Raw genomic sequence first — 26,751 nt, forward strand, 5'->3', positions numbered from 1 at the left:
GGACACGCGGGTGCAAGGGTGGGGTCCGGGTGTCACGCGCTACGCTATCCGCCTACGACTCCCCCGTTGGGTCCCTGCTTCTCCGCCAGGGCGCTCAGCCGCCAGGGCGCTCAGCCGCGGGACTGCATGGCAGCTTCCTGCTCAGCCTGGATGCTTTGTGAACAGCTGATGACTGTGCTGATGAGGCGTGAGAAGATGGTCTTTAACCCCTAGGGCTAAAGTCTTCATTTGACCAAACGGTCCTAAAAACTCGCTATACCAAAAATCATACTCCACGTGCTGGGAATAAAAATCATTTCCCATTGGTTTGCTTTACTTACACAGTAAACTGTGTGCAGAGATGTACGTTTTCGTCAACTGAACAGCCATTTATCCACAGGATAGATGGACCGTATGGTTTAAAGAACCACGTGCACAAGAAAACCCTCCAAAAATTAATGCACGAATCTTAGACACATCTGTTTATTCATCGAGCAAATAATTCAATTAAACACCACTGATTCCTCCCTCCTTTGAAAGTGCCAATTTCACAGCCCTGGACAACGGAGCGCTTTTCTCACGTGTGCGGGTGCACAGCCAGAGCAAACACTCCCTGGCAGCAGCGGGGCAGGGGCAGTGTCCAGCGAGCTGTCGTGGGCAAGCCCAGAGCTTGGGGGTGCGGGGTGTCCTGGTGGCATTCAGGTCCGCTTAGATGCGCTGCCACACTCCGGGCGGCTCCCAGAAGAGGCTGCGAGGAGACTGAACGGAGCCCGGGGTGAAGCCGCCGGTTCCGCGAGGGAGACTCCGTGTGCCCGGAGGACGGGGTCTCCTGGAGCCGTCCCGCCCCGCCAAGCCCAACGCCTACCAGCAGGCCCGCTGGGAAGAGCTGCTGCTCAGAACGACCACGTCCCCTTGGGGTGCAGTGGGACCTCCTCGGGCCCGAGACCGCGGGGTGGGGTGGGCGGGGCTGGCGGGGCGGAGGGCCTCTGCTTCCTGCCCCCCTGGGTCAGCCCTCGTGTGCCCTTGTGTGCCCAGGACCCGTCCCTGCCGTGGGTCCCTCTGACCTCTCAGGACTGCTGACATGGGGTCCCCAGCACAGTCCGAGGGGCTTGCGGTGAAGGCACACGGAAATGCCTAGAGCAGACAGATGACTGACTGTTCAGGAAGTGACCTCCTGGGGGAGGGGCCACACAGATGCGTAACGCCTGTGACTCTTACCAGCAGCAGGACTGCTGCCCTGAACCTGACCTCACACACAGCCGCCCACACAGGGAAGCGGCGGACACTCCGTGCCCCACCCCTTCCCAGGTGTGCTCACCGGCTGCCCGGACAGCGGGACACCAAGGCCGGGGGCAGGTCCAGGGGCGGCCAGGCCAAGGGAAGCCGAGGGCCGGGGAGCCCAAGGTGGGGTCCGCAGGGGCCCAGGAGGGGAAGCTTGTGCACATAGTTCCGCTTCCCTGAAAAATCAGCTGTTTGTGAGAACTGCCTACAAAAAACAGCATTTCCTGTAGTTCCTTATCTAAGTCAGTTAATTAGTTGGAAAAGCGCTCAAGAACGAAGATCCCCTGTACTTTCCTGAAGGAAGAGGAACTTATTAAAACCTGGGCAGTCCACCAAATGTCGAGGCTTTTGGCCTGGAACCTTCAGGCTGTTGGTCCTTGGAGACGCTTGGGGCCCCCGGGTGGCCTTCAGAACAATGCGCCCATCGGGGGTCTCCCTGTGGATCCACAGACCAGGCAGCCCCTCGGTACGCGGGGCAGAGCCCTCTCCCTCCTCCGCGGTCTGGCCCTCAAAGCTCTGCTGCTCAGGGGACGACCTCGGGCTGTTACTGACCAGGAAGTGAGCGCCTACGTCCCTGCTCAGGCTCTGCCCCCTCTCACTCACGGTCAAGGACGTGTGGCCGTGGGTCCTGTACCACCAGCCCCGACATCCTGATGATACGGGGCCGGGCTGCCACCTCTGGGAGGAAACACAGAAGGATGGAGCGCCCAGCCGCGGGCAGCGCCTCCCTGGCCGAGTCCAGGGTCCATCAGGACCCCGGCCAGCACCGGCCACCTGTGCGGTCACCGTGTGGCAGGAGTCCTTCCTCTAGGGGATGGGACGGGTCCCTGAGGTGAAGCCAAGGTCTGAAGGTGAAGGGTCAGGAGAAAGGGCGCCGGGCAGAGAAGCCTGGGGAAGGGGAGGGGGTCACACGATCAGCGGCAGCCACACGTGTCACGGCCCAGCTCCGCTCACGCCCCCTCACGCCCCCTCACGCCCGCTCACGCCCCCTCACGCCCGCTCACGCCCAGGGCCGGTTCCCGCTTCCCACTCAGTAAGAAAAGGAAATCACGACTCTGCAGGAGCCTCGGCGCCCCCCATGGAAACCGGAGCCCCGCCTGCGCCACACGTCCCGTGACAATTCCGCCCGCGTCCAGAGCCGCTGCCCTTAGACGGGGCCCTCGGGCGAGCAGAGAGGCCGTTCCAGCACAGCAGGCTCACTGGGCCCAAGTACCAGCCGGAAGTGACCTGCGCTCGGGGGCTCAACCCAGCAAAACCAGCGCGGCTAGAATACCAGAGGAGGCACTGTTGGCGAGGGCGCCTGGCCTGCGGGCACTGGGCTGGGCTCCCCACGCCCCTCACAGCATCACACGTGCACTGGCGGATTTCAACAGGCGGGCATCGCACCCATGGCTCAAAGGCACGGAACCCATGGGACCTTGGATCCAGGTTGCTGATTGAGCCAAACTCAAAATGAGGAGGGGAAAAGGCAGCAGAACCAAACGCAGGATTTTATGGTCCTCAGTGGAATTCATTTGTCTATTTGAAAACACTCCGAGTGGTCGAAAGCCCCCTCCCCACACTCAGGCGCCTCTCACTGCTCAGTTTTAAGACAGAATCTTCTGCCGAGAAGGGAGGATTACTTGTACCTGAGACGCCAAAGGAAGATGACAAGAGGGGACCCCCGGGGTCTCCCCCTGCTGTTTCCACCATCACTGCAGGCACACGCTTGTGTGTGCCCTGCTCTGGACAGGCCTGGGCTGGACCCTGCACGCTGTGGTCTCCCTCCTGCAGCTGGGTCTGGGGGGACCCGCTCACCTTGGGCGGCTGGCAGGCCCCCTTCGCTGCGGCCTGGGGCCCTGCCTTCAGCACTGCACCCCCGGGAGAGTGGGGCAGGCGCGGCAGCGGGGCTCAGGGCCGCAGACCCTCTGGGAGAAGCCGGCCCCACGCAGAGGAGACCACGCTCCAGGCCACGTGGCGGGACCCGGTGGGGCCGACGAGCTGGCCTTCCGACCCGGTCGCCTCGCGGCTGGTGCCCATCCAGGTTCCACCTGCGCCTGCTACTCAGCGGGAGCGTCACCCAGGGGCCTGAGGGCACCCTGGAGATTCCCACAGCTGGGGGGAACTGGCGCATACAGCTGACCAGGGGCTGCCTTCTCACAGGTAGCTTCCTCCCTTTCCTCTCCCGACGGTCAACAGAGGAATCTCCAGGCTCAGCACACGTGTGCTGAGTGACCCGACCACTACCCAACTACTCGCTCGGAGGGGCTCCCATAACAGCCCCCTTTTGACAGTAAAACGTTCTCCATTAGGAGTTTCTGCCTTAAATAGAACCAGTGAGCAGGACAGTGGGAACGCGCCCGTCGAGGATCACGGGCTTCCGCTGTCTTCCCAACGTGACCGAACACGCGTGAGGCTCCCGGCGTGGCCTACCTCCACCACGGACTTGGAATCCAGTCGGAAGTTGAAATCGCCAAAGACAAAGTAGGACGCTTTCTCGAATCGCTGGTCGATGATTCTGGGAGGGGAGAAGCAGAGGGGGTTACTGAGGCGCGGCGCCCGCCACGCCCGGCCTCTCCCCGGGCTCCCCACCACGCGTCTCCCACCGCCTCCTGCTGAAGGACGCTTGCACCCCAGTGACCGTGACCAACACGTGTTCCCCAGACGGCTCCCAGCTTGCCAGCACTGGCGTGTGCGCCAGCGCAGTCCCATCCGCTGGGCCGGGGCCGTGAAAACCACGTTTGGCGTGCAACGACAGCCTGCGCCAGGGAAGGAAAAGGGCCACGCCACACGCCAGACACAGGAGCGCAGCCAGGAGCGGGCAACCCACATGAGCCCAGGACGCCTCCGTCTGGTCCGTGGACGGTTCCTCCCATCGGTGGTGGACACCTGACCTCATTCTCAGCGTTGTAGCTTATCCCCACGTGGATGTTTGGAAGCTACAAAGTGAGAGTGACTATGTCTTTTTTTTTAAGCTAAGTATTGCCTGGCTCAAAAAACTTTTTCCACGTATTTTAAACCAATCACAATGTATTTCACAGAGATTTTTCAGCTGAGAAACGCACACACGGCAAACGTGACAGTGATATGTCAGTGTCACCCCCACCCGGGCCCCGTACAGACCTCTCTTCCCCGGTAAGAGGCCAGGACACCACCCAACCCCGATCCTCCGCTCACTCGCTCCCCCACCCCCTTCCCACCCTTGGTGGCAGCAGGGTCCCGGCTGCACTGGCCTCAAGGGCAAAGGAGGCAAGTGCGGGTCGCTTCCAACTCAAAGCGGAATGCGAGCCACGGCTAACGAGACAGCCCGCAGAGCAGACGTGTGGTCTGGGCAGAAGGGAAGGGAGGTTCAGTGCCCCAGGTCCCCGGTTCCACCGCCCACTGGTGGCTGCACTGACACCCCCGCCGAGACGGAGCAGCAGGGCCCACGGGCACAGCGTGGGGCGCCGCCCCCATGGCCCACGTGCTGCGATGGACTCTGAGAAAATAAATATTAAAGGCGGGCAAAGCCGGGAGCACCCCTCGCCCAGATCAACTCAGAAATATCTGCCCGGCACCGAGACACCTGGGTGCCACCGGCCCTGCCCCGTCCGGCCCCCAGGGCAGAGGGAGCAGGCGTGCCCCCAACCCCGGAGCGGCCTTCCCAACTTGACGCACTAGCCTGAGAAAGGAAAGGTGACTGACAGCGATGACATCACCGCTGTTTCACGACGGTGGCCGCTGGGCTGGAGGGACAGTCCCGTCCGCACCCCCGGGGACGGCAAGCTGGTGGCTTCTGCTCGCGCCTGGCCTGCTTTCCTTTCTGGTTTCTTGCCTCCTGCTTTTTCAACTCCAAGAGTTTCCCTGTGAAGTGTGATGGTGATGCTGTCTGTGCTCACGGTACCTGTCACGCACGAGCCTTAATTTTCACGCAGGAAACACACCCACGTCCCCCCAGCTGCTGGCCCTTCTCCCCCCAAGGCTGATTCCCGACAAGTCCTTCTCTCGTCTTCCTGGCAGAGTCTGTAGTGCAGACTTTAATCCATCTGGAATTACGTGTGAAGAAGGGGTCTTAGTTTATCGATTTTCCCAACAGTCGGCTGATCCAAACCCTTTATTAAACATTCAATCCTCTTCCCCTTGAGTTTGTGCAGAACAGGAGTCCCTGGATTACATGGGTCTTTTCGAGACTCTCCTTTTCTGCAGATCTTTTATCTATTCCTGTTGCTTTTAAATCATAGGACTTCTCATGGGGAAGCCCTGCTTGTTGAAGTTCTTCTAGGAATTGTCTCAGCTGTTTTCATATTTTCTCGCATGTTAATTGCTGTATCACGGAGCTAAATTCCACAAAAAGTCTTGTTTTCCTGTTTAGTTGGATTGATTCTCACACATGCGAATTTGAAGACAAAGGACGTATTTTAACAGATTGTCATTAACGGTGCAGATGACAAGTGACGTCACTTCTTGTGTGAAAAGTTAAGTCTTTCTGGGCTTCCGTGGTGGCGCAGTGGATGAGAGTCCGCCTGCCGATGCAGGGGACACGGGTTCGTGCCCCGGTCCGGGAGGATCCCACATGCCGCGGAGCGGCTGGGCCCGTGAGCCATGGCCGCTGAGCCTGCGCGTCCGGAGCCTGTGCTCCGCAACGGGAGACGCCACAACAGTGAGAGGCCCGCGTACAGCAAAAAAAAAAAAAAAAAAAAAGTTAAGTCTTTCTGTGGAGGAGACATCGCTCAGGGATGAAAATACAGGGAGGCCGGTGGGTCGGCCCTGGGGCTGCCGTACATCTAGGACTGGCCGTGTACCCCACCCCGTCCCACCCGCCTGGCACCTGCGGGGGAGGGGGAGGAACCCACCCCCATCGACTGTCTGTCAGCAGGAGGCTATCCAAGCCATCTTGAAGAAAGTTAATCTCTTCTGCCCTTAAACTTTAGAAGAAGAAAATACCTCAGAGAACCTGCACAGGTTCCTGGAAAGGCCGACAGGGTGTCCCGTCGGGGCACGGACTCCGTGGTCGCCCATCTTCTGGGAAGGGGACCCAGTGCACAAGCCCCACCAGGAAAGGAGAAGCAGCAATGTCCCTCCCGGCCCCGCCTCCCAGGACCAGTGAGTGGATGAGAGAGACACAACCACTGGGGCTCCGCCACACTGCTCTTTAAAAAACCCCCAAACGGAACTCTTCACTGCAGCCCTGCCAAGTGACTGCTGGCTGTGCGCGGAGGCCAGAGACGCCTGCGGCCCCAGGGCCTGTGCCTGGGGGTGGGCACGGGGGCTGCTCCCCGTGCCCTCACCCTCCAGCCTCACGGCTCTGGGGCCCCACGTCACCGCTCTGCGCCCAGCAGCCGTGCAGCCCCAGCGCAAGGACCGCCAGTCCCTGCAGCTCCCCGAGGCCCGTCGGCCCCAGCCTGCCTGGAGGCCCTCGGGGGCACCTCCCGGCCTCAGCCCCCTCCCCCTGCGCCCCCGGCCCAGCAAGGCTGCCTCCAGACAGGAGCCTGGGGGGTGCCCATTGGGGTGTCCCGGGGCAAGGGGCTGGGGAGCAAGCTGACACGGCGCCTGGGACCCCACGAGGTCTGGGCTCAGCGGTCGCACGGCGCCTCCTCACCACCGCCACTCGGACCTCAGGCCACTCAAGGGGACTTCTCTTTTCTTTCGTTCTTTTTATTTATTTTTTAAGAAAAACTAAACCAAACTGAAGCTTCGACTTGATTTGCTGAAGGAAGGAGGGCGAGCTGTCACGCTTCCTGGGCAGAAACACTTTAAATGTCCACTTTAAACCTACACATCTTATCCTGAGGGTGTATCAGTTTCTGTTTCTTAAGAAGCCCAGGGCACAATGTCCTCGAGAAAAGTCGGTGTGGCAAGTGGAGAAACCTCTGCGTTCACAGGCAAACCGGCTGCTCTCTCGCGGCTTCTTACGCTTAACGTGGTGTCGGGTCACACGCGACACCTGAGCAAGGCGACGGGGACACGGCTCAGACGCGAGGCCAGAGCGCTCACAGCGCCCCTCGATCCTGAACTATTTCTCGAGCCAGAGCATTTGCCTTAAATCTTGTCTTGGAAAGCCGGGCTCCAGCCCTGCGGCAGGAAAGGCTGGAGCTCCACATTTCCTGGGGTCGAAGCCTTGGAAGGTGCCTGAGGGCGCTGGAGGTCACGGCCACACTAGCTCTCCTGCTCCAGGGGGCCACGAGGGACGCACAGGAGGTCCGGCCCAGGCCTGGGCCCCAGTCCCCACACAGGCGGTTTCCCGGGAGGTAGGTGGAGGCGGGCGGGCGTCAGACGATTTGGGTGAAGCACGAGCCCGGCTGACCCCGGCTGGCCGTCCTCGCCCTGACGGATGGGCGGGAAACGAGGGACCAGGAAGCAGTGCAGACGGCCGACACCGCGCCGGGGAAGCACGACTATCTGGCTAATTAAATGGCAGAATCCGTTTAGAGGTAACTTCCTTCTTAAAAGATAACGAATTTCAGATTTAATATGGGACTAAATCAACTTTAAAGAGCGCTGAGGGTTCGGAGGGAGAGAATGCTGCATCTGGCGGCCTTCCTGGAACCCGGCCCCCGCGGCCTCTTTCTGGTGACGGACGGGGTGGCCCGCGGTGACGGGTGACGTGATTTCATCAGCTTGTCTCGGGTCTTGTAATTCTATCATTAAAACCCTAAACTTTATCATCTTCCCGTGCCCTGCTCCTTTTGATGTAATGGCCTGAGCCCATTAATAACATCGCCGTCCGAGGCGAGATGGAAGGGCTGTCACGGGGAAGCAGTCGTCCGAGTGCCAGACCGCGGCCCGCAGCCCTCACTTTTAATTTCAACATAGTGCCATTTGGGCCAGCAGGAAAGAAGCGTTGTTTTAAAATTAATTACCTTGTCAGTAGCTATTATGATTAAAAAGTAGGTCCACGTCAATACCCTGTGCCTAATTCAGAAAGAGAACTACACGAAGAGCCATGGAAATCAGTGCTCTAGGCCCTGAGAACGGAGCCTCTTCCTGTCTTGACGGGCGATTTCACGACGCGAGGAACCTTGCTGTGCCGAAGGGTCCCCACCCGCTCAGGCTGCCTGTGCGGAAGGAAGGGGCCGAGGACGCCTCGCGGCTTGAAGAGCCCGATGGCAGAGGCGACAGCCCTGAAGGGGCCACAGACCGAATACCTGAGGTCACACGTTTCTACTGGGGGCGGCTCGGGCCTTGGACAGGACGCCAGGCAGAGGGGCAGACGAGGGGCCGTCGGGCCTGCCCACCAGGCTGCACTCCAGGGTCCTTCCTTTGTTATTTTTAGCCTCTGAACGTGGTGGAAACTGACCTCAGGTTTCGTCTCAGATCTGGGAGAGGCCATGTGCTCAGGTCAAACAAGTTGAAATAGCAAAGCACGGACGGCAGGAGGTTCCTACGACTGGCCGCTGATTTCAGGGTCTTTGGAGTTTCCTTTAGTCTTAAAGCATCGGATTGAAGGGTTTATCACACGTGCATCTAAGCTGCCTTCTACAGACCGACCTTCCTGGAAGCTATTCTCAGGACTGCACGCTTCACTCTGCCCCGCGTGCTGGCCTCGGGCTTGGGCCGGTGGGGCTGGCAGCCCTGGGGGAGTCCCCTACTGTGACAGCTGCAGGCACGAGGGAGCCTGTGGGGAGGTGGGTTGTCCCAGACGCCCCTGAGGCAGAGACAGAGGAGGAGGGTACCGTGTGAAGGCAGGAAGGACACATCTGAGGGATGGAGCCTGAGCCGAGTTCCAGCGACGCGTGCGCTCCTCCAGCCCAGCGTCTACCCAGGCCTGGCGCCCCAGTGACCTGTGAGGTCACCCATGCCTCCTGCAGCAGCAGGCACCCTGGGGCTGGGCCCAGGGCTCCCCAGCACGGGTGACACACGAACCCTCAGCCACTTGCGTGGGGTCGACCAGGGGGAGTCTCAGCACAATAAGGCCACACCCTCGAGCAGCAGAACATGGAGAGCGCCGGGGCAGCCGTGGTGGCTGGTTACAGAAGCCACTCTTTTCCGTAAGCTTCCGGGGACCGCGCCCGGTTCTGAAATGCCCCTCTGGTCTCAGCCGGCTGGTGGCCGGAGCTCGGCTGTTGGAATGAGGCCATGAGGCCCCGCGGGCGCTGGACTGTCCCTGCAGTCTTACGAGGAAGCCCAGCCCCTTGAGACAGTACTGGAGACGGAGCGCTCAGGAGATGATCCAGGTCAAATGGGGCCATGAGGGTGGGCCCTGACCCGATGGGACAGGTGTCCTCGTAAGGAGAGGCACCAGGGCTTCTTCTGCCACCTGAGAACACAGCAAGAAGGCAGCCAGCGGCGTCCAGCAGGAAGGGGTCTCTCCAGAGCCGGACCACGCCGGGCCCTGACCCCAGACCCGTGGCCTCCAGAGCTGAGGGCAACGAAGTGCATCGTGGCCGCGGGCTCTCCAGTAATCTGCACGGTTGGTCCGGCTCCAGCCTGGGCCTGAGTTTCCTGTCTGTGCACCGAGATGTCCTCCAGCCCACGAGGCTGCCTCTGTCGGGGGGACAGGAGGGGTTCAGGCCCCACCATGGCCGGCACTTCTCAATCAAATCGCTGTTTGCCACCCTCTGCATGGCCGTGCTCCCTTTGATGACAACGGTCTCCAGGGCAGGGCTGTGGGTGGAGACCTCCTGCAGGCATCAGGCTGAGCTTCCCGTCAGCAGTTCTCTCATTCGTTCTTTAAATAGCATCATAATATTAAATACGCCTTTTCTGCTCAGATGCCACCACAAGCCAGAGAAGCAGAGAAGACCCATAGCCTCCTGGGGCCACTCAGTTCCCCCACGTACCCGGAAGAGAAAACAAGAGCTGGAAGCTCAGAAAGCCGAGGGAGGCTTTAAGACTTTTGATATCAAAGAACGTCGGAAACAATGCTGAATGTCAGCGGCTTTCGGGAGATGCAGACCACCCCGCGGTCCCCAGCCCGGGTGAGCACGCAGCTGGCGGGGCCACAGTCCGGCGGAGAAGGACGAGACGTCCTGAATGCTAGCGAAGCCCCGAGAACACCGCAAACGAAGGCCAGCAAGATGGTGGACGAGCACGGACGGAGCTGCCACGAGGGACATGGAGCTGGAGGGTGGGAGTGACAAACGCACGATACAAGCCACAGAGGGAGGTGCCCGTGCTGCTGTTCACGTGACACTCCAGGATATCATGTAAGGGGCTCACGGAAGCCTGCCTCCCCCAAAACAACAGAGGATGCAAACGTGCAATAAAAACATATACAATACTGCACACATGTTAACACACACAAGCGGTCCAGGGATGTGCACGGGGTCCAGGAAAGACAGGCACTGGATCAAGACGGCGGGGGGGCAGAGTGGGGGGGCGGGTACGACGAGGGTTCAGGACAGAGAACACAGGGGCACCGACGGCACCCTCGTTTCACTTCTGGACAGAAGGACAAGCACGGAAAAACGTAAACCCGACACTGCCGAGTGGAGGGCGCAGGACTGTCATCGTAGCCTTCCACACCTCGCTGGATGCCTGACGCCAGGAGCACGCAGGAGCCCAGCCCCCGGCTGGGGAGGAGCCGGGGGGGCGAGGACGCTGCCTGGTGGGCCCGGGACTCCTGCGTCTGAGCTGGGCTCCAAACAGACACGGGACAGTGGCCACCTGGGCCTCCAGGCTGAGGGACGCCTGAGTGGGGAGGTGGGGGCCACCGGCCACGTGGGGCGTCCCGATGCCCCGCATCCTTAGCACAGAGCCTGTCTTTGCCTGGAGACCGGCGGCTTTTCTTCTGCTGGCTGACCAGCGAGGCGAGTTCTGGGAACGGCCCTAAGAGAAACCCTGAGACGAGGGTCTTTGAGGCGCTGACAGCTGACGGATGACCGCCCGCAGGACGACAAAGGGGAGCTGTGAGCAGCCGCATCACACCGCCGCGCCCTGGGAAACTAATTGCTCCCAATTGTCCCGGGCAGCATTATTTCTCTGGCAATCATTTTCTTTGAAAGCCCAAAATGAGCATGAAACAACTCTTTTGACCGGACATAAAAGTTAAATGTCCCAATGTTGATCAAATTAACTTCAGCGCTGTGACAATGGACTGTATTTGTGAAGAGATACTGGGGGACAAAGGGGCGCTTTATGCCGGGATTTCACAGTTGTGATGTAAAAATGTTCCTGAGGACCTGGCCCGGCCGCATTGCATAGGGAGACACAAGAGCCCTGTCACTTGTGGAAAAAAAATCTCACTTCACGGCCGAAAGCTTGGGAGAGTCCAGGAAGGACTGTGTGAGCTGCAGTCTCTGCTGCCGAGTTAACGCCCTAAACGTTCCCCAAGAGCGTGACTGTGCGCCTGGAGAGGGACCACCTGTCCCCACGGGGGGTACAAAGGTGCACGCGGCACACACAGCCCCCCAGGGCCCCGAGGAGGGTCCGAGCCACCCCTCCAGGCAGACAGGACCCCAGGCCCCGCGCAGAGGCCCCAACACAGCCCACTGCAGCGTCTCTGAGCCTGACGCCCTTTGCTAATTAGAGGTTTGTCTTCTTTTAACCTTGCAGAGCGAGAGGGTTTTTTTTAATTTTCTTTTTTTTTTTTTGGCCCCGACTCGCGGCACGTGGGATCTTAGTTCCCCGACCGGGGGTCAAACCCACACCCCCTGCATTGGATGCACAGAGTCTTAACCACTGGACCGCCAGGGAAGTCCCAGAACAAGAGATTTAAAGCAAAAAATTATTGCACAAAAACATCAGTTATGATTTACCATAAAAACCCAGACGAACCCACTGGCCGCCCTTTATTAACACTGGAAATCCTATTTTGCAACGTCTCCAAGGGGAATCCTTCCCACTAAGCCCATCACAGCAAGGGTGCCATAGGCGTGGTGCTCTGCAGGGGACATTCATGGCGGGCGCTGCTCGTAGCGTAAACAATTCTGAAAGTTCACACACTTCAGACGAGAGTTTGACTCTCAGGGTTTTTTGTTTTGTTTTAAGTAAGATTTTTATTTTGGAATAATCTTGGATTCACAAAAAAACTGCAAACACAGCACCGGGTGCCTCTCGGTTTTAACCCGCGGTCCCCCCACCACCTTGTGGGGACAGGACCTGGGCTGACGTGCCACCTTTCCCGGGCCTGACACCCTCGCTCGGATGGAAACGCGAGCCTGCGAGGCTTTACGGGGAGATTAAGCCGGGAAGGCGGGCTCCCCTCGGACCCCGCACTGTTTCCCTGCGTCCACGCCGGCCGCAGACAATGTTCCCAGAGGTTCCCAACGCCCTGAATGGGAAACTGTTGGTGGCAGCGTCCATTCAAAGGGCCAGCATGGCATTGTCCTCCCAATCGGCAGAGAGAATGCGGTCTGCTGGTGGCTGCCAAAAGGTTAGCATCCCCGATGAAAGGGCGGCCCGTCATTCACCGCCGACAGAGCGGCCCTTTGTGCGGGCGGCCCGGCCCCGCGCGGCGGAGGTCCGGATGCGGCTGGCTGAGCGCCCCACAGAAGCCCTTCATGGGAACGCAGAGCTGGGGAAGGGCCCGAAACCCAGAGGCCGCTTTCCCGGGGGCCGCAAAGCACAGGCGGTCTGGGGCAGTGACACATCCTCAGGCCATCCGTCTGACGACCTGACCACAGCCGCCAAGCCCAGCTCATTCCCCATCCAGCCGGCTCCGGCCCCAAAGGAGGCCCCAGAGAGGGCCCGGGGACCGCAGGGCCCCAGCCGCGCCCCAGCCGAGCAGCCCTGGGAGGCCGGTCTGGCCGCTGCGAGATGAGCCCTCCCAGGAGGGCCGCTCCCAAGTCTGATGTGACCACACGCGCCCCTGGGCCTCCTCCCGGACCAAGGCACCGTGCGCGTCAGGCCGGTGCCGCGAGGGCGGACAGCCCGGGGCCTCAGCACAGACTGGGCGATGCTGGCGCCTGGCTGCAGACAGGGTGAGGGCAAGCAGATCCCCGTGTCCCCCACGTGGGGGCCTCAGATGGGGCAAGGGGCCTGATCTCCGGCAGCCCGGAGGCGAACTGGCGGCCACTGTCTCGTCCCGCTGACTGGTGGCACGAGGACAGGCTCCTGGCCTTCCGGCTCCGTCCAGGGAGCGTCTCGGCCGAGCACACGCACAGAAGGAACAGGCACAACTCATGGTCTGGGCAGGCTGGCGAGGTCCTGGCGAGATCTGAGACCCCGCCCCAAGCCCAAGCGGACCAAAGGCCCCACTTAGGGCACGGGCGCTGGTGGGAGAGGACTCCAGCTGAGGACTCGGCCGCTGGACGCGCTCCGGCAAATCAGGGCCCAACGCAGCCTGTTAATTGGGTGTGAGGAGCTCCCTTTCTTTCCCAGATGACAGCCCATCAGCGGCGACCCCGTGAGAGGTCACATGAGACCATTGCAGACAGAGGGAGGGCCTCAGAGGGCCCAGGGGGGAGGGTCCTGAAAACCAGCTGTGACGGGGGCCAGGGCGGTCGGAGGGGTGTGCTGGGAGCCTGGGCAGGTGATGGGAGGAACTCGCGCACTCTGACGACCACTGAGGCTGCCTCCCCTCTGGCCAGGGGCCCGCAGCCGGGCCGGGAAGCTGGGGCAGAGCGGTGCGGGAGGCGGCGCTCCGCCGGGCAGGGCAGACCTGCCCGGCCAGCCACTCCAAGGGGCCTATAGCCGGAGCCCGGTGGGGGTCCAGAGTCTGGGAAGACTCAGCCCGCGGCCAGTGGGACCCCAGGCCAAAGGAGACTTCCGTCTGCCATGGCTCATCTTCCCCCCAAGACGGAAAAGAAAGTGAGGCCACCCACTGTCCAGCGCGTCTGGACAGGATAACGGGAGCCTTGGGGCAGGGGTCGGGCTTTGTGCATTAGCCCTGGGTCGACACTGGCAAGTTCCGTATTTTGGGTAAATACGAAAAATGGCTTAAAGAGCAAGGCGCGCTCCTCCCCAGAGGTGGGCGGGGGGAGGCCCCCCTCAGTACCCACCTGTCGAGCACGTAGCCCAGGGCCTTGTGCCGGATCCCCGAGTACACAGAAGGGCTGGTCTCCCAGGCAACCAGGTTGGAAGCATCGTGGAAAAGATGGATGTTCACCAAGTCGAAGGCACTGCGGGGACAGAGACAGGAAGCTCGGAGGAGGGCTGGAGCTGCCCGGCTGCCTGGGCCGGCCCCCCATGCCGCCCCACCTGGCTCCTCAAGGCAGGTGCACCCACGCTGCCCGGGCGTGTCCTCCCCCGAGGTGTGGTCAGAGGACACACAAGACCTGGAGTCCTCACACAGTGAAGTCCCCACACGGACACGGGTACTCGGCCAACGGAAAAGGGAGCTGTTTCTCTGGAGAAAGGGACCTACACAGGATCCCAGGAACTTTCCTCAGAACGGGGGGCGGGGGGAGCGGGAGGGAGGCCGGGGAAGGGGCGACGGGAGGGGGGAGGGGGGACAAGGCCCCTCCCCAGGCCTTAGCTCCCTCCACGGGCAGCTGGTGCTACAGCCCGAAGCCCCCTGTGCCGCTCAGTGCTCACCATGGGGTCCCCGTGCCATAGGGGTCACTAAGGGATTCATTTCACTCCCCAGAAGAAGCCCCAAGCTCACAGCCCTTGGAAAACCCTTGGGGAAACCCCAGCAGCCCAGCGTCGCCTGGGCTTCTGCAGGGACGTGGCGAGGCGGGTTTGGCCTGTCAGCCTCTCGTGCCCAGGGAGCCCTGGGGCATCGCTGCAGCCTGTCTGCCGCACAGAGAGGTGGGGGCCATCCGCAGAGCTGGGACCACTGGGCCCCACGATCCAGTGAGACACGTGCGCTGACCTGACAGCACTGTCCTGAGCCGGATAAAGAGCTCGAATTCTCTCCTATGGCCTCATGAGGACCCACTGACCCCAGGCGGCCACCCCGTGCCCCTCCCACGCTGCACCGGGGGGGGCCCGTGGGACTGAGAACAACGGCAGGAGTTGGGGGGTCAGGTCAGGAAGGCTGCGGCTGTCTCAGCTCCCCCTCACGCTCTGGGACCCTGGCCTCAGGAAACGCCCTGACCTGCGTGGCCCCAAGGAGGGGCCCGCGTGGAAATAGCAGGGGGGCCGCGGTCACTGGCTGACGCTGGCACCTGACGGGAGTGCAGCTCCTGAGGATGGGCTGCAGCCTTGGCCTGAACAAGCGGTCAGCTAGCGGCAGGTCGGGCCTCTCCCCAGGGAGACACCCCAACCCCAGGACCTCACAGTGCAGACCGTGGCCTCAGTCCCCCGGGCCCGACCCCAGGTGGCCGAGCGCACGTCAGGGAAGCAGGACCCGCTGCTGGACGCAGCAGCAGGGGGACCGCCATGGGGAGGGGCTGCCAGGGCACCCATGGGATGGGGGGGCGGGTGGGAGTGAGTGCTGGGACACCACAGTCATGTGCCCGGCAACCACGCTCTGTGTCACACAGAGTCGCCAGAACAAAAAGGGTCAAAGAGTAGAGGGTCGGGTCGGGTCGGGCAGCCTTTGACGGAAGTGCCCCCGCAGTGCTGAAGGGGGGCGTCCTGGGACGCAGGGGACCACGGTGGACGTACCAGTCCGCAAGGCACCACCTCGTCCGGATGAAGCCTTTCCTCGACCACTTGCACTGAAAAACAAACAGGTCACACTTGTCAGCAGTGAGGGGGGAGGAGGGCACGCCTGGCTCACAGGCAGTCGGGGCGCCGAGAAAAGTGGGACCACACGGGCTCCGCACTGGCTGCGGGCAGGGAGGGGACCACGAGGCACGACCACCACCATCTCCCAGACCAGCTGCAGGGGCTCAGTCGGCCAGGCCATGGGGGGCCCCAGTGGACAGGAGGACGCCCTTGGCCAAGTTCAGGGGGCCCCGAGCGGCGGCGCCAGCAAGACCTCCTACGCAGCTGGCGGGCCTGGCGGGTGACAGGACGCGTCTGAGCCGGCAGGAAGCTGCGCGGTCGGCGTGGAGAGGCCGCCACTAGCGGGCTCGGGGCCTGCGGCGTCATCGCCGCGAGAGAGCCGTGTGGGACCCCGGGAGGCAGACAGACACAGAAACCCCATCTCTACTTCTGCTCCACCAACCCCACCTCAAAGAAAGGAACTTCTGCTGGAGAAGCTGGGAGAAGCCTCGCTGAGCCGCCACCCGTCCTGCTGTCCCGCAGCTGGGGCGGCACCTGCCCCGCCCAGCGTCAGCCGCCACGTCCCCTCGTGCTCACGCTGGGAGGGGAGGAGGGTGGGATGCAGCCGGGCTGCCCAGCAGCCGCTCTGTGACGAAGGACGTTCCGTGTTGGGGGCCGCGTGTGACAGTGTCATAATCAACTTTCACTTAAATGGCCACACAGCACAGGGTAGCTTCACGGCCTGAGCAGTTTTGGGAGTGGGGCTCCGCCCGGCACCCCTTGCAAGTCTGCGGGAGGCACTGGGGACCTTCCTGAATCCCTGGTGGCAAACTTTAGGGTGCTGGAGGGAACGTGTGTCTTCTCCGGGACCCTCCGCCCACGTGCCAGGGCAGCGTGTCAAGCGTCCACGGAGCACAGGGGCTGGTCCTCGGGCGGGGGGCATGTGGGGCTGTGCCGTGGGGACAGGCGGGGGCAGAGGGCGGAGACCGCGTGGTCCCGGAGACGGTAGCCGCGTGGGACCCAGAGAACGACGCGGCGAACAGCACGGCCTCCTGACGGCCGTGTCCAGGGAGGTGGGGGCCCAGGCCAGCCACACATCTCTTTACTTCGAGCAGACAGTTCGGCGGCTGAAGCGCTCTCCACGCGCCTCCCTAGCCACCGCCCCATTTGCTTCTACTCCCCCGACAGCCAGCCGTCACGAGGGGCTCCTCTCTCTTCTGCTCCGTTCGTTCGGCGCCCCGTGGGCTCCTCACCCCACCCCTTGCCCAGACTGCTCTCACAAGGTCACCACGGCCTTGAGTTCCTGACGCGTCCTCAACCGGACCGCTGATTCGCTAACCCTCTCTCTGACCACGTCCGGTTCAGAATCCAGCCCGCTGTTCAGCGCAGCACCTGCGGGACCCAGGAGCCCTCGAGGTTGAGAATCGCACCCAAGGTCACATGGCAAGTGGTCACCCGCTGGGGCAGGCCGCAGGGGAGCCAGGCTGGACGTGGGCCCGGTCAAATCCACCAGAAGGTCTGTCGCCTTCTCCCACTGCCGCAGCGGGAGTGGGAGGGGGTCGCCACGCACACCGGCTGTCGAGGGCGCCCCGCCCCCCCTCAGCCTCTCCGGGAGAACCAGCGACTTGTCTTCCGTCTGCAGCCACGTCCTGCAGAGAGTGGGAAGCAGGCGCCGCCACCCTGGTGCCCTCGTGCACATTCGGAAACCAGGAGCTGCAGCACAGGGCGGCCTGACTCCTGGGCTCAGGGCGAGCCTCCGGAAGCGGGACCAGGGTCTGGGCCGGTTCCCTGGGAGCAGCCGGCAGGGCAGCCTGTGGTCAGCACACATGTAGGGAGGCTGGGGCCTCCAGCACAGAAGCTTCCGGATGCAGGTGCTCATAGCAAACGGAGGCGGGGTGCAAGCGGGCGGGGCTGGGCCTCCTCTGCCTCTTCCCAGCCCCGTGCACGCTCCCAGGCTCACTGGTCATCGGCCACCTTCTCAAGCCACCCAAGGCTCCAGGCGACGGCAGACGGGACGGCAGTGGCTGGGGTGCCCCGGGGTGTCCACCCCAGTTCTCAGAGAGGCTCTCACACTGGAGTGGGAACCATGTCACGCCCGGGTCTGGGCGGGGGCGGTGGGGGGGCCGCCACATCATTCACCTGACAATATTAAGTCTCTGCTCAGATGCCCTGTTAATAGGATGCCTTTACCAGCAGATGGATGGCGAATACAGGCGGCTTCATCTACTAAAAGACGGCATAAATCACGGTGAGAAAAGGGAGGCTGCGGGAAGGTTATCACCACCCAGCCTCCCCGTGAAAGGCCCGCTTCAGAGCATTAGTGAAATTAATTCATCTTTCATAAGAGCTTGGAACAGTCCCTGTGATGCATGGAAACAACCAATTTCTCACGACGGGCAGGAGGAATAAAATGCCTCGGCCCCGACGGACGACGCAGACCTGCTTTTCAAAACGGTCTCGCGTTGCCTGGAGTGCTTCCCCCAGAGGCAGCACGTGGAATTCGCGTCGAGCCAAGAGCGCCCACAAGCCACCAGGGAAGTTCTGTCGGTTTTATGTGCAGTGGGCTGTAATTATTTGGAATTGCATCATGCCTCCATCATGGTAATTACGTTTAGATTGCCCTTAAGTGACGGTAATAAAAGAAAGAGAAATCAGTCTTAAACTAATTCCCTCCCCCAGAACGTGTTCCAATAAGGCTAAAGGCCTGGACTGCAGGCCCAGCAGGAGGGGAGCAGCCGCAGCACAGCCTCCTGGGCACCGCGGCCCTGCCCGGCGGCCTGCTGACCTGACGCACGCCAGGCAGGGGCTCCTAGCAGGACACGGGAGCCCGGCAACGGTCCTGGAGTTTCTTACACCTGAGAAATTCCACGCAGTTGACAGAAACATCAGAAGCATTTGTGTTTTTCTCAATAAGATTTTCCTTCTGTTAATTTATGGAGATGAGAGGAAAATGAACAAGCCCTGAAAACTCATATGTCATCAGACCCAGCGGAGCACACACTCGGGCAATTCCATGGAGCAGAACGGGGCCCCCAGGAAGGCCAGCACCCCGGGGCAGGGGTCACCTTGTCCCAGCAACACGCCGCTCTAGTCGAGACATCGGGGTCTAACCCAGAGACCCCCCAACCTTCTCCGCCCAGAGACGCACTCCCCCCTCTGCCTGCGGATGACAGTGAGGCCGCCTGGAATTGGGTCTGAGGAGGGCTCAGTGCCCCCCGGCCGGCACCGGCCAGCACCTCGGGGGGCACAGCAAGCACATGGGGTGTGCAGGGAGGTGGGAACCACAGCTGAGGTCCCCACACCTGCCCCCCCCCCCCCCCACCCACAGGTCAACCTCAGCCCAAGCTTCACAGCCGCCTGGGCCCTGGTGGGAAGAGAAATGCGGGGAGACCCCCAGACACGCCGCGGCCTCTGGGGAGGGAGCCCGCACAGGGCAGAGCCTGAGGGCCAGGGCGGCAGCGGGCAAGCCGGGAACGCAGAGGCTCCCGCCCAGGTGCCGGGCACCTTCTCCGGAGGAAGCAGTGGGGCCCCCTCTGCCCACCCAGGAAGACACGGTGACCGTCACAGAAGGCTCCTCTTCGGGAGCAGCACAGCTCCTAGATGACAGATGCCGGGAGCCTCCAGTGACCCCAGCTCCGAGGGCACAGGTGGAGTGAGAGGACCCCGAATTCTGGAGTCATTGGCAAGTGACGAGAGGATGAGGGACAGCTGTGGGCTGAGCGAGTCCCTGGGGCGACGGGGGCCGCGCGCTGGGCGTCCAACCACGAGCCAGGTCACCCAGGTGCGTCCCAGTCCTTGGCGGGGGGCGCGGAGTGGGAACTCCGTCCCAGGCACCAGGCGTCCCCTGGGTGGGCAGCGGCCTGGGGGAGCACCTCGAGGGAACGGGCGGGTTCGGGAAGAGCAGAGGCCCGCCTGCCATCCCTGCCGCCTGCCAGTCCCAGGCCACGGGCTCGCCTTGGCACCTGCCGCGGCTCAGGACTCCAGTGGCAGTTAAAGGGGAGAGCTGCAAAGATACTTAACTGCTCAAAGGGCTGCCTCAAGTGCTCCCCGCCCAGCCCCACGCAGGCCCGGGCCCAGCACTGCCCACCAGCCACCCAGCCCCTGCGCTGATCTGGGCGAGGCTGGCTTCGTGGCCGTCCCCGGCAGCCCTGCCTTCTCTGCCAGGTGCGTGGACCCTGGACGTCAGCAGGGGCGTCAGGGTCCCTCCTGCAGAGCAGCGGCTGACATGCCAGAGCCTCTTCCTCGGCCCGTTCAGGGCTGTCCCCAGCGGGCCTCTGTAAGCTGGCTCTCCCGCTCTTAAGATGCCCGCGTCGGGGGAGAGGCCGAGACCCTATCTGTGGCGCTGCAGGCCCCGCCCCTGGTCTCCCCACAGCTTGCGCCGTTTTCACCGGGGTCCCTGGTTGCTCTCAGGCCAGGGCCAGTGCCGGCTCCCATGCTGCCTGCAGGGGAGCAAGGGTGAGTCTGGATCGGGATGGGCCAGGAGACCGACACTGATGGCCTCTGAAACTGACTTCTCAGCCCTCGCCCTGATCCGGGGAACCCTGGGCCGGCCTCCTGCTGGACATGTCCACTGGCCAACGTCCCGGGAGGACTGCAGGACTCACGGGCTCGGCCGCACTCATGGAAGGCTGAGAACGGAAGCTTCCGGAGCCTTCTAGCCACACCCTCCTCCAATCTTGGACGCAGAGCAGAGGGGAGCAGTGCCCAGGGGCAGGGGCAGCGGCGGGCGGGGCGGGAGGCGGGCCCCTGACACCGCGTCCTTGGCCGGGGACGCGGCCCATCCCTCAAGGCACCGGCCACCTTTCCTCCACTGCAGGATCGGGTCATAAAGCAAGTTAATAAAGTTGCGGCCTTGCTGAAATCGGCTCCCAGTGCCGCAGGAGGGGCGGCTCCACAGAGTCACGGCGGGCAATCCTCGACCAAGAAGACCTGCCCCATGGGGTTTTGGGGGCCGTGTGGAAACGCAGCTGTGAGGAGGGGCCGCCCGGCTCTCAGTCTCACCCCCGAATGCTTCAGTCACGGGTCACTTCCTACTGCGAGTCAACAGGCCCCGAAAGGGAAGGTGATCCAGTCTGGATCAACACCTGGACTACACAGGTTACGAGACTCCAAACACGCTGGTCGTGAGAGTATTCGCTGAAAATCCCAGAATCCAAAATTATGTGTGCAGCGTAACGGCTACATAAAAATAACTAGACAAAAATGCACTAAAACCCGGAGGAAACACATGCACGCTTCCTGACTGTGTCTGAGCAGAGGGTGAGAAGTAACCCCGCACTTCCCTCTGCTGAAGCGCACAGGGTGGGGGCACCGGCTCCGAGTATGCAGCTGCGCCTCTCTGGCCACACCCAAGGCTTTGCCAGGGAAGAGCCCGGGGCTCACTCAGCACCCTGGGGATGGGGAGAGCCCCCCGAGTGCCACTGTCCCAGCACGCCCGAGCTCTCTGTTCGGGTTGCATCACTGGCCAGATCGACCTGCTCACGCTGAGGTTTGCTGGGAGGCCCCTGGCGCACCCCAGGCCCCAAATGAACAGGTTATGGTTTTTCTACCTCTCTGGGGGAAGGTTCCTTTGCCTGGAAACGACGATGATTAGAAAATTTACCTACTGATGTAACGGTAAACACCACGGGCTCTCCCAGCCCTCATCTAAGACCACGCAGATGAACCCACGTGGGTTTTAGAACCTCCCAGGACAGAATACTGGAGCATGACGGCAGCCGGGGGATCCCCACTGTGAAGTATGAAGATTTCACGTCCTAAATCCCACCTGAAAGTAAACGCACTAGTACGAGTGTGGCCGGCGGGGCCCCGACGTACCTCGGGGAAGTAGTCCTGCGGAAACTTCTCTTTCTCCAGCATGGGCGTGCTCTCCAGCGTGTCTGAGTAGATCTCCTTACCAGTGACTTTTTTATACTTCTTGGCTAGGAAAGAGCAGAAGAAGGACCCGGGGGTAACTTCAGTTCTTCTCCCCCTCCCCCCAGCTCAGGGCCACGTGGGGTCCCGCATCCCACCCGGGCAGTGCTGTGGAGGCGAGGGAGGGCCCAGGAGGCAGACCCGACGAGGGCCACGCCCCCAGGCAGGGCAGCTGCTCCCGGGGACGCCGGGGCTCGTGCATTCCCATCCCTGGACCTGGAATCTGACACGGGGTGTCATTACCCGCTCCAAGCTCCCGGCCTGCGGATTTACAGGGGCTAATTGGCATCCTCTGAGCAAAGTGCGACTGCATTTAAAAGGGCCGTGGAGTTACCGTCCACTCACACTTAAGACGAATTCATTTAATAACATGGATTTCCTCCTTGCATCCAGCCAACATCACTCCTAACCAGGGAAGGGGAGTCCTTACGTGAGACGGGGGAAAGGGATGAAGGCCAGGCACTCTGGGCCACCCGCCCTGTCCAGTGTCCCGCGGGCTCTCCCCGCATCTGGCTGACGCCCCACACACAGGGCCTGGCCTGGTCCTTTCACACCCAGACCTGGGATCGTTCCTTTTCAGAGACCACCGTGGAGTTTAATGCACAAATGTGTCTATTCCTCAAACTCTTACTTGTCTGGTGGGTGGGAAGGCTGTCAGCCTCCCCACGAGATGCCGGCAGAGAGCCCAGGCAGCGGGGGGGCCTGCCGAGACCGCCACGGGGAGACCCCAGCCCAGGCGGTCACCAGACTGCCCCCACCGGCTGCCGGAGCATCACCTGTCCCCTGCTCCCGGGCCAGGACACTGGGGTGAGGGTCCTGGGGTGTGTGGAGATCCATGGTGTTTGGGACGAAGGACGAGCTGTCCCGTCAGAGTGTCTGTGGAGGCCCTGCTCCGCGTCCCACAGGCAGCCCCGCCTGCAGTCTCTGGGCTGCCGGCCCCCACGGGCCCACTGACACACAGACAGCACGTGACGTGGGCCCCTCCCCCAGGACGGAGCTGCGCTGTACCCACTGCTCCTCTGACTTGGCTCCCAAACCACGGAGACGAGCCTCAGATGACAGGTGCAGCTGGCTCTGAGGCTACCCTCCCACCCCCGGGTTTGCCCATCGGGGGAAACGCAGGCGAACCCACGAGCCAGGAGGCTGGTGCCTGGGAAGGTGGGCACAGGCCAGTGTAAACTAATAAGGCATGAAGCCACGACCCACTCATAACACCCACCTGCGGCGGGAAATGACGCAGGAGTGTTAACCACACGAGGCACTTCCTGTAGCCACCCACCCATCTCCGTGGAAGGACAGCGTTTATCAAACCACCCCGCACAGCCGGCACCAGGGTGGCAGGGGGGCGGGGGGAGTGCTGTCTGCGGGGCGCACCTGCCGTCACCGGCACGTCGCGTCCAGCTCCCCTTCGCGAGGCGGACAGGCCACCCCGGCCCCAGAGCGGGGCAGCTGACCGCTCCTGCTGACGGCAGGCCTGTCCCGCACAGACCACCCGGGGCGCCAGGCTGGCAGGCGGCTGCAGCCTGCTGTGTGCACCCACCCGCCTCGCTCCTCCCTCCACCCCGCCCGGGCCTCCAACTCCCCTCCTGGGCCCTCCCTGCACCAGTGGGCACCAGGACGTCCACTGAGTGCCGTGGGGCCTGGCCAGAAGCTGAGGACGCGGACATGGGACGCAGACACGACCCGCAGAGTGGGCCTGGGCATGAGGCGGGGAGATGGACGTGGGTTAGGACATGGGACGTGGATACTCCCCGAGTGTGGAGGACAGCAGGGTGTCACCTGGGGGGCGGTCAGGGGAGCCCCGGAGCAGGGCGGAGCTGAGCCTGAAGGAGGAGTGAGGGGTGGCCCTGGGCCCCCACGAGGCCTCTGAGGAGGGTGAGGGCCGGGCGGAGGTCCAGCCTCTGGCAGCGGCCGCCTCTGCCGGGTCCTAGGGACGCCCCTCCTCCCGACATCCGGGCTCGTCCCTGGGAGGCGCCGAGCTGCTGCTGGGGCCACGCGGGCCCACGGTCTGGGCGCCCTGCAGGGGGTTCTTTATCCCTCCTTCCTACCCCCTTTGCTAACCGCCAGTATCGCCTGGACCTGAGAATAAAGCAAGTTCTTTCTAAAGGTCTGCTCAGGATGGGAATTCTCGTAGCAAAGGCTGAATCACCCCAACAGCCCACTGGGGGCATCGGGTCATGAGCTGCAGAGGGGTGGACGCCCCCCCAAACGGACATCCTCGGGACGCATGGATGCCCACAGGGCAGACGCACCAGCCCTCGGTGAGCCAGGCGGGCACAGGTGCAGGACCAGCCCTGAGGCATGGTCAGCCACCTGCAGGCTCCTGGGAATGAGGACAGGGCAGGGGCTGCTGCAGCAGCAGGCAGCTCTGCTGAGATGAAACCCCAGTTCCCTTGAGGAAAAAGAAGGAGACTGCGGGGGTGGGGCGGAGGAGGCCTCTTTCTTAAAAATGAGCGTGTATTTGTAGAGCAGTTTGGGGATTATGGAAACTGAGCTGCAAGTGCAGAGTTCCCATCCGTCCCCCGAACAGCTTCCCAGCATCTCGTGTTGGTGGGCTCGTACGCGCTAGGGGTCCCGACAAACGCACGACGCCATGTATCCACCGCTGCAGGGGCACGCAGAGCACTTCCACGGCCCCAACCCCCCGCTCCACCTGTCCGTCCCTCCCTCCCCCAGCGCCTGTCAACCAGCCATGCTTCTACTGTCTCCATCCTTTCCTCAGTCGTTGGCCACGTACTGCAGGCGGCCTCCTCCAGTGGGCTGCTTTCCGTCGGGAACACACATGTTAGGTGCCTCCTGAAAGGTTCCTCCCTGAGTTTTTGTATCTTGATAGCTCACTTTGTTTTACTGCTGAATAACATTCCCTTGTCTCTGGACCACAGCTTGTTTATTTGTTCATCTGTGAAGGACATATTCTGGTTACTTCCAGTTTTTGCTAATTACGAATAAAGTTGCTATAAACATTGCTGTAAAGGTTTTTGTGCAGACATTAGTTTTCAACTCATTTGGGTAAATGCCAAGGGATGTGTAAGAGTATGTCTAGCTTTGCAAGAAATTGCCAACCTGTCTTGCAAAGAGGCTGGACGGTTCTGCATCCCACCAGCAGTGAGTGAGAGCTCCTGTTGCCCCATGTCCTTGCTAGCACGGCGTTGTCAAGTTTTCAGATTTCAGCCATTCTCATAGGTGTGTAGTGGTTTTAATTGTTGTTTTAATTTGCATTTCCCTGGTGACATATGATGTTGAATATCTTTTCATCATGTTTATTTGCTATTTGTATATCTTCCTGGGTGAGATGTCTGTTCAAATCTTTAGCTCACTCTTAAATTGGGTTGCTTTCTTATTGTTGAATCTTAAGAGCTCTTTGTATATGTTGGATAACAGTCCTTTACCAGGTGTGCCTTTTGCAAATATTTTCTCCCATCTCTGGCTTGTCTTCTCATTCTCTTAACAGTATCTTTTGCAGAATGTAAGTTTTTCACTTTAGTAAAGTCCAACTTAAAATTATTTCTTTCATGGATCATGCTTTTGGTGTTGCATCTAAAAAGTCATCACTGAACCCAAGATTCACCTACATTTTCTCCTATGTTATCATCTAGGAGTTTTACAGTTTCACATTTTACATTTAGGTCTATGATCCATTTTAAGTTTTTGTGAAGGTGTAAGGTCTGTGACTAGATTCCTTTTTGTGTGTGTGGATGTCCGGCAGGTTCCAGCACCACTTGTTGAGAAGAGTCTCTTTGCTCTGTTTTGTTTCCTTTGCTCGTGTGTCAAAGATCAATGGACTGTATTTGTGTGGGTCCATTTCTGGGCTCTGTCTTCTGTGCCATTGATCTATCTGACTCTTCTTTCACCAACACCACACCGTCTTGATTGCTGTAACTTTATAGAAAGTCTCGATGTTGGGTACTGTCAGTTCTCCGACTTTGTTCTTCTTCTTCAATATTGTGTTGGCTCTTCTGGGTCTTTTGCCTCCACATAAACTTTAGAAATCAGTTGGTCAGTATCCACAGAATAACTTGCTGGGATTTTGAATGAGCTTGTGTTGAATCTATGGATCAAGTTGGGAAGAACTTGACAATACTGAGGCTTCCTATCCATGAACATGAACTATCTCTCCACTTCTTTGGGTCTTTTTTGATTCCTTCAATCAGATTCTGTAGTCTTCCTCATGTAGATATTATACGTATTTTGTCAGATTTATTCCTAAGTACTTCTTTTTATATGTGTGCTAAGGTAAATGATATTGTGTTTTTAATTTCAAATTCTACCTGTTCAATGCTGGTATCGAGGAAAGCCACTGACGTATGATTATTAACCTCATATCCTGCAACCTTGCTTACTGGTACCAGTTTTTGTTGCTACTGTTGGTGGTGGTGGTTCCTTGGGATTTTCTATGTAAACAGGTCACCTAAGAATTAAGACAGCCCCTTCCCATCAATAAGTCTTTAATTTCCTTTTTTTTTTTTTTGTCTTATTGTATTAGCCAAGATTTCCAGTATGATGTTGAGGAGAAATGGTGAGAGTGGCCATCCCTGCCTTGTTACTGACCTTAGTTTCTCACCATTGATTCTGATGTTAGTGGAGAATCTCTGTAGATATTCTCTATTGAGTTGAGGAAGATCTCCTCTATTCCTAGTTTGCTGAGAGCTTTATTATAAATGGGTGTTGGATTTTATCAAATGCTTTTTCTACATCTATTGATATAATCGTGTGATTTTCGTCCTCAGCCTACTGATGTGACGGATTACATTAATTGATTTTTTGGATGCTGAATCGGGCTTGCATACCTGGGATAAATCTGAATTGGTCATAGTGTATAATTTTCTTATACATTGTTAGTTTTGAGTTGCTAATATTATATTGAAAAATTTGCATTTTCTGTTCATGAGCCTATAGTCTTCCTTTTTTGTAATACCTTTATCTAGTTTTGTTACTAGGGTAAGGCTGGCCTCATAGAATGAATTAGGAAGTTTTCCCTCTGCCTTTATTTTCTGGGCAAGATTGTAGAGAATTGGTATAATTTCTTCCTTAAATGTTTGGTGGAATTCACCAGGGAAACCATCGGGCCTGATGGTTTTTAGAAGGTTATTACTTATTGATTGAATCCCTTTTAATAGACAAAGGCCCATGCATACTATCTAGTCC

The 26,751-nt window shown here is 60.2% G+C and overlaps 1 protein-coding gene across 3 annotated transcripts in view; it reads right to left on the reverse strand.

Annotated features, from left to right (window-relative positions):
• Positions 1-26,751, reverse strand: part of INPP5A (inositol polyphosphate-5-phosphatase A) — a 179,590-nt gene that overhangs the window by 32,087 nt on the left and 120,752 nt on the right. For all 3 annotated transcript variants that reach the window (XM_060285981.1, XM_030832149.2, XM_060285980.1), the window contains exons 6-9: positions 21,511-21,614; positions 15,652-15,704; positions 14,100-14,219; positions 3,673-3,757 (exon numbers count right to left, since the gene is read on the reverse strand). In XM_060285981.1, coding sequence (XP_060141964.1) covers positions 3,673-3,757; positions 14,100-14,219; positions 15,652-15,704; positions 21,511-21,614 — 362 coding nt within the window. The remainder of the gene's footprint in view (positions 1-3,672; positions 3,758-14,099; positions 14,220-15,651; positions 15,705-21,510; positions 21,615-26,751) is intronic.

This window comes from Globicephala melas, chromosome 16 (genome assembly GCF_963455315.2).
Source record: "Globicephala melas chromosome 16, mGloMel1.2, whole genome shotgun sequence".
NCBI classification, from domain to species: domain Eukaryota; kingdom Metazoa; phylum Chordata; class Mammalia; order Artiodactyla; family Delphinidae; genus Globicephala; species Globicephala melas.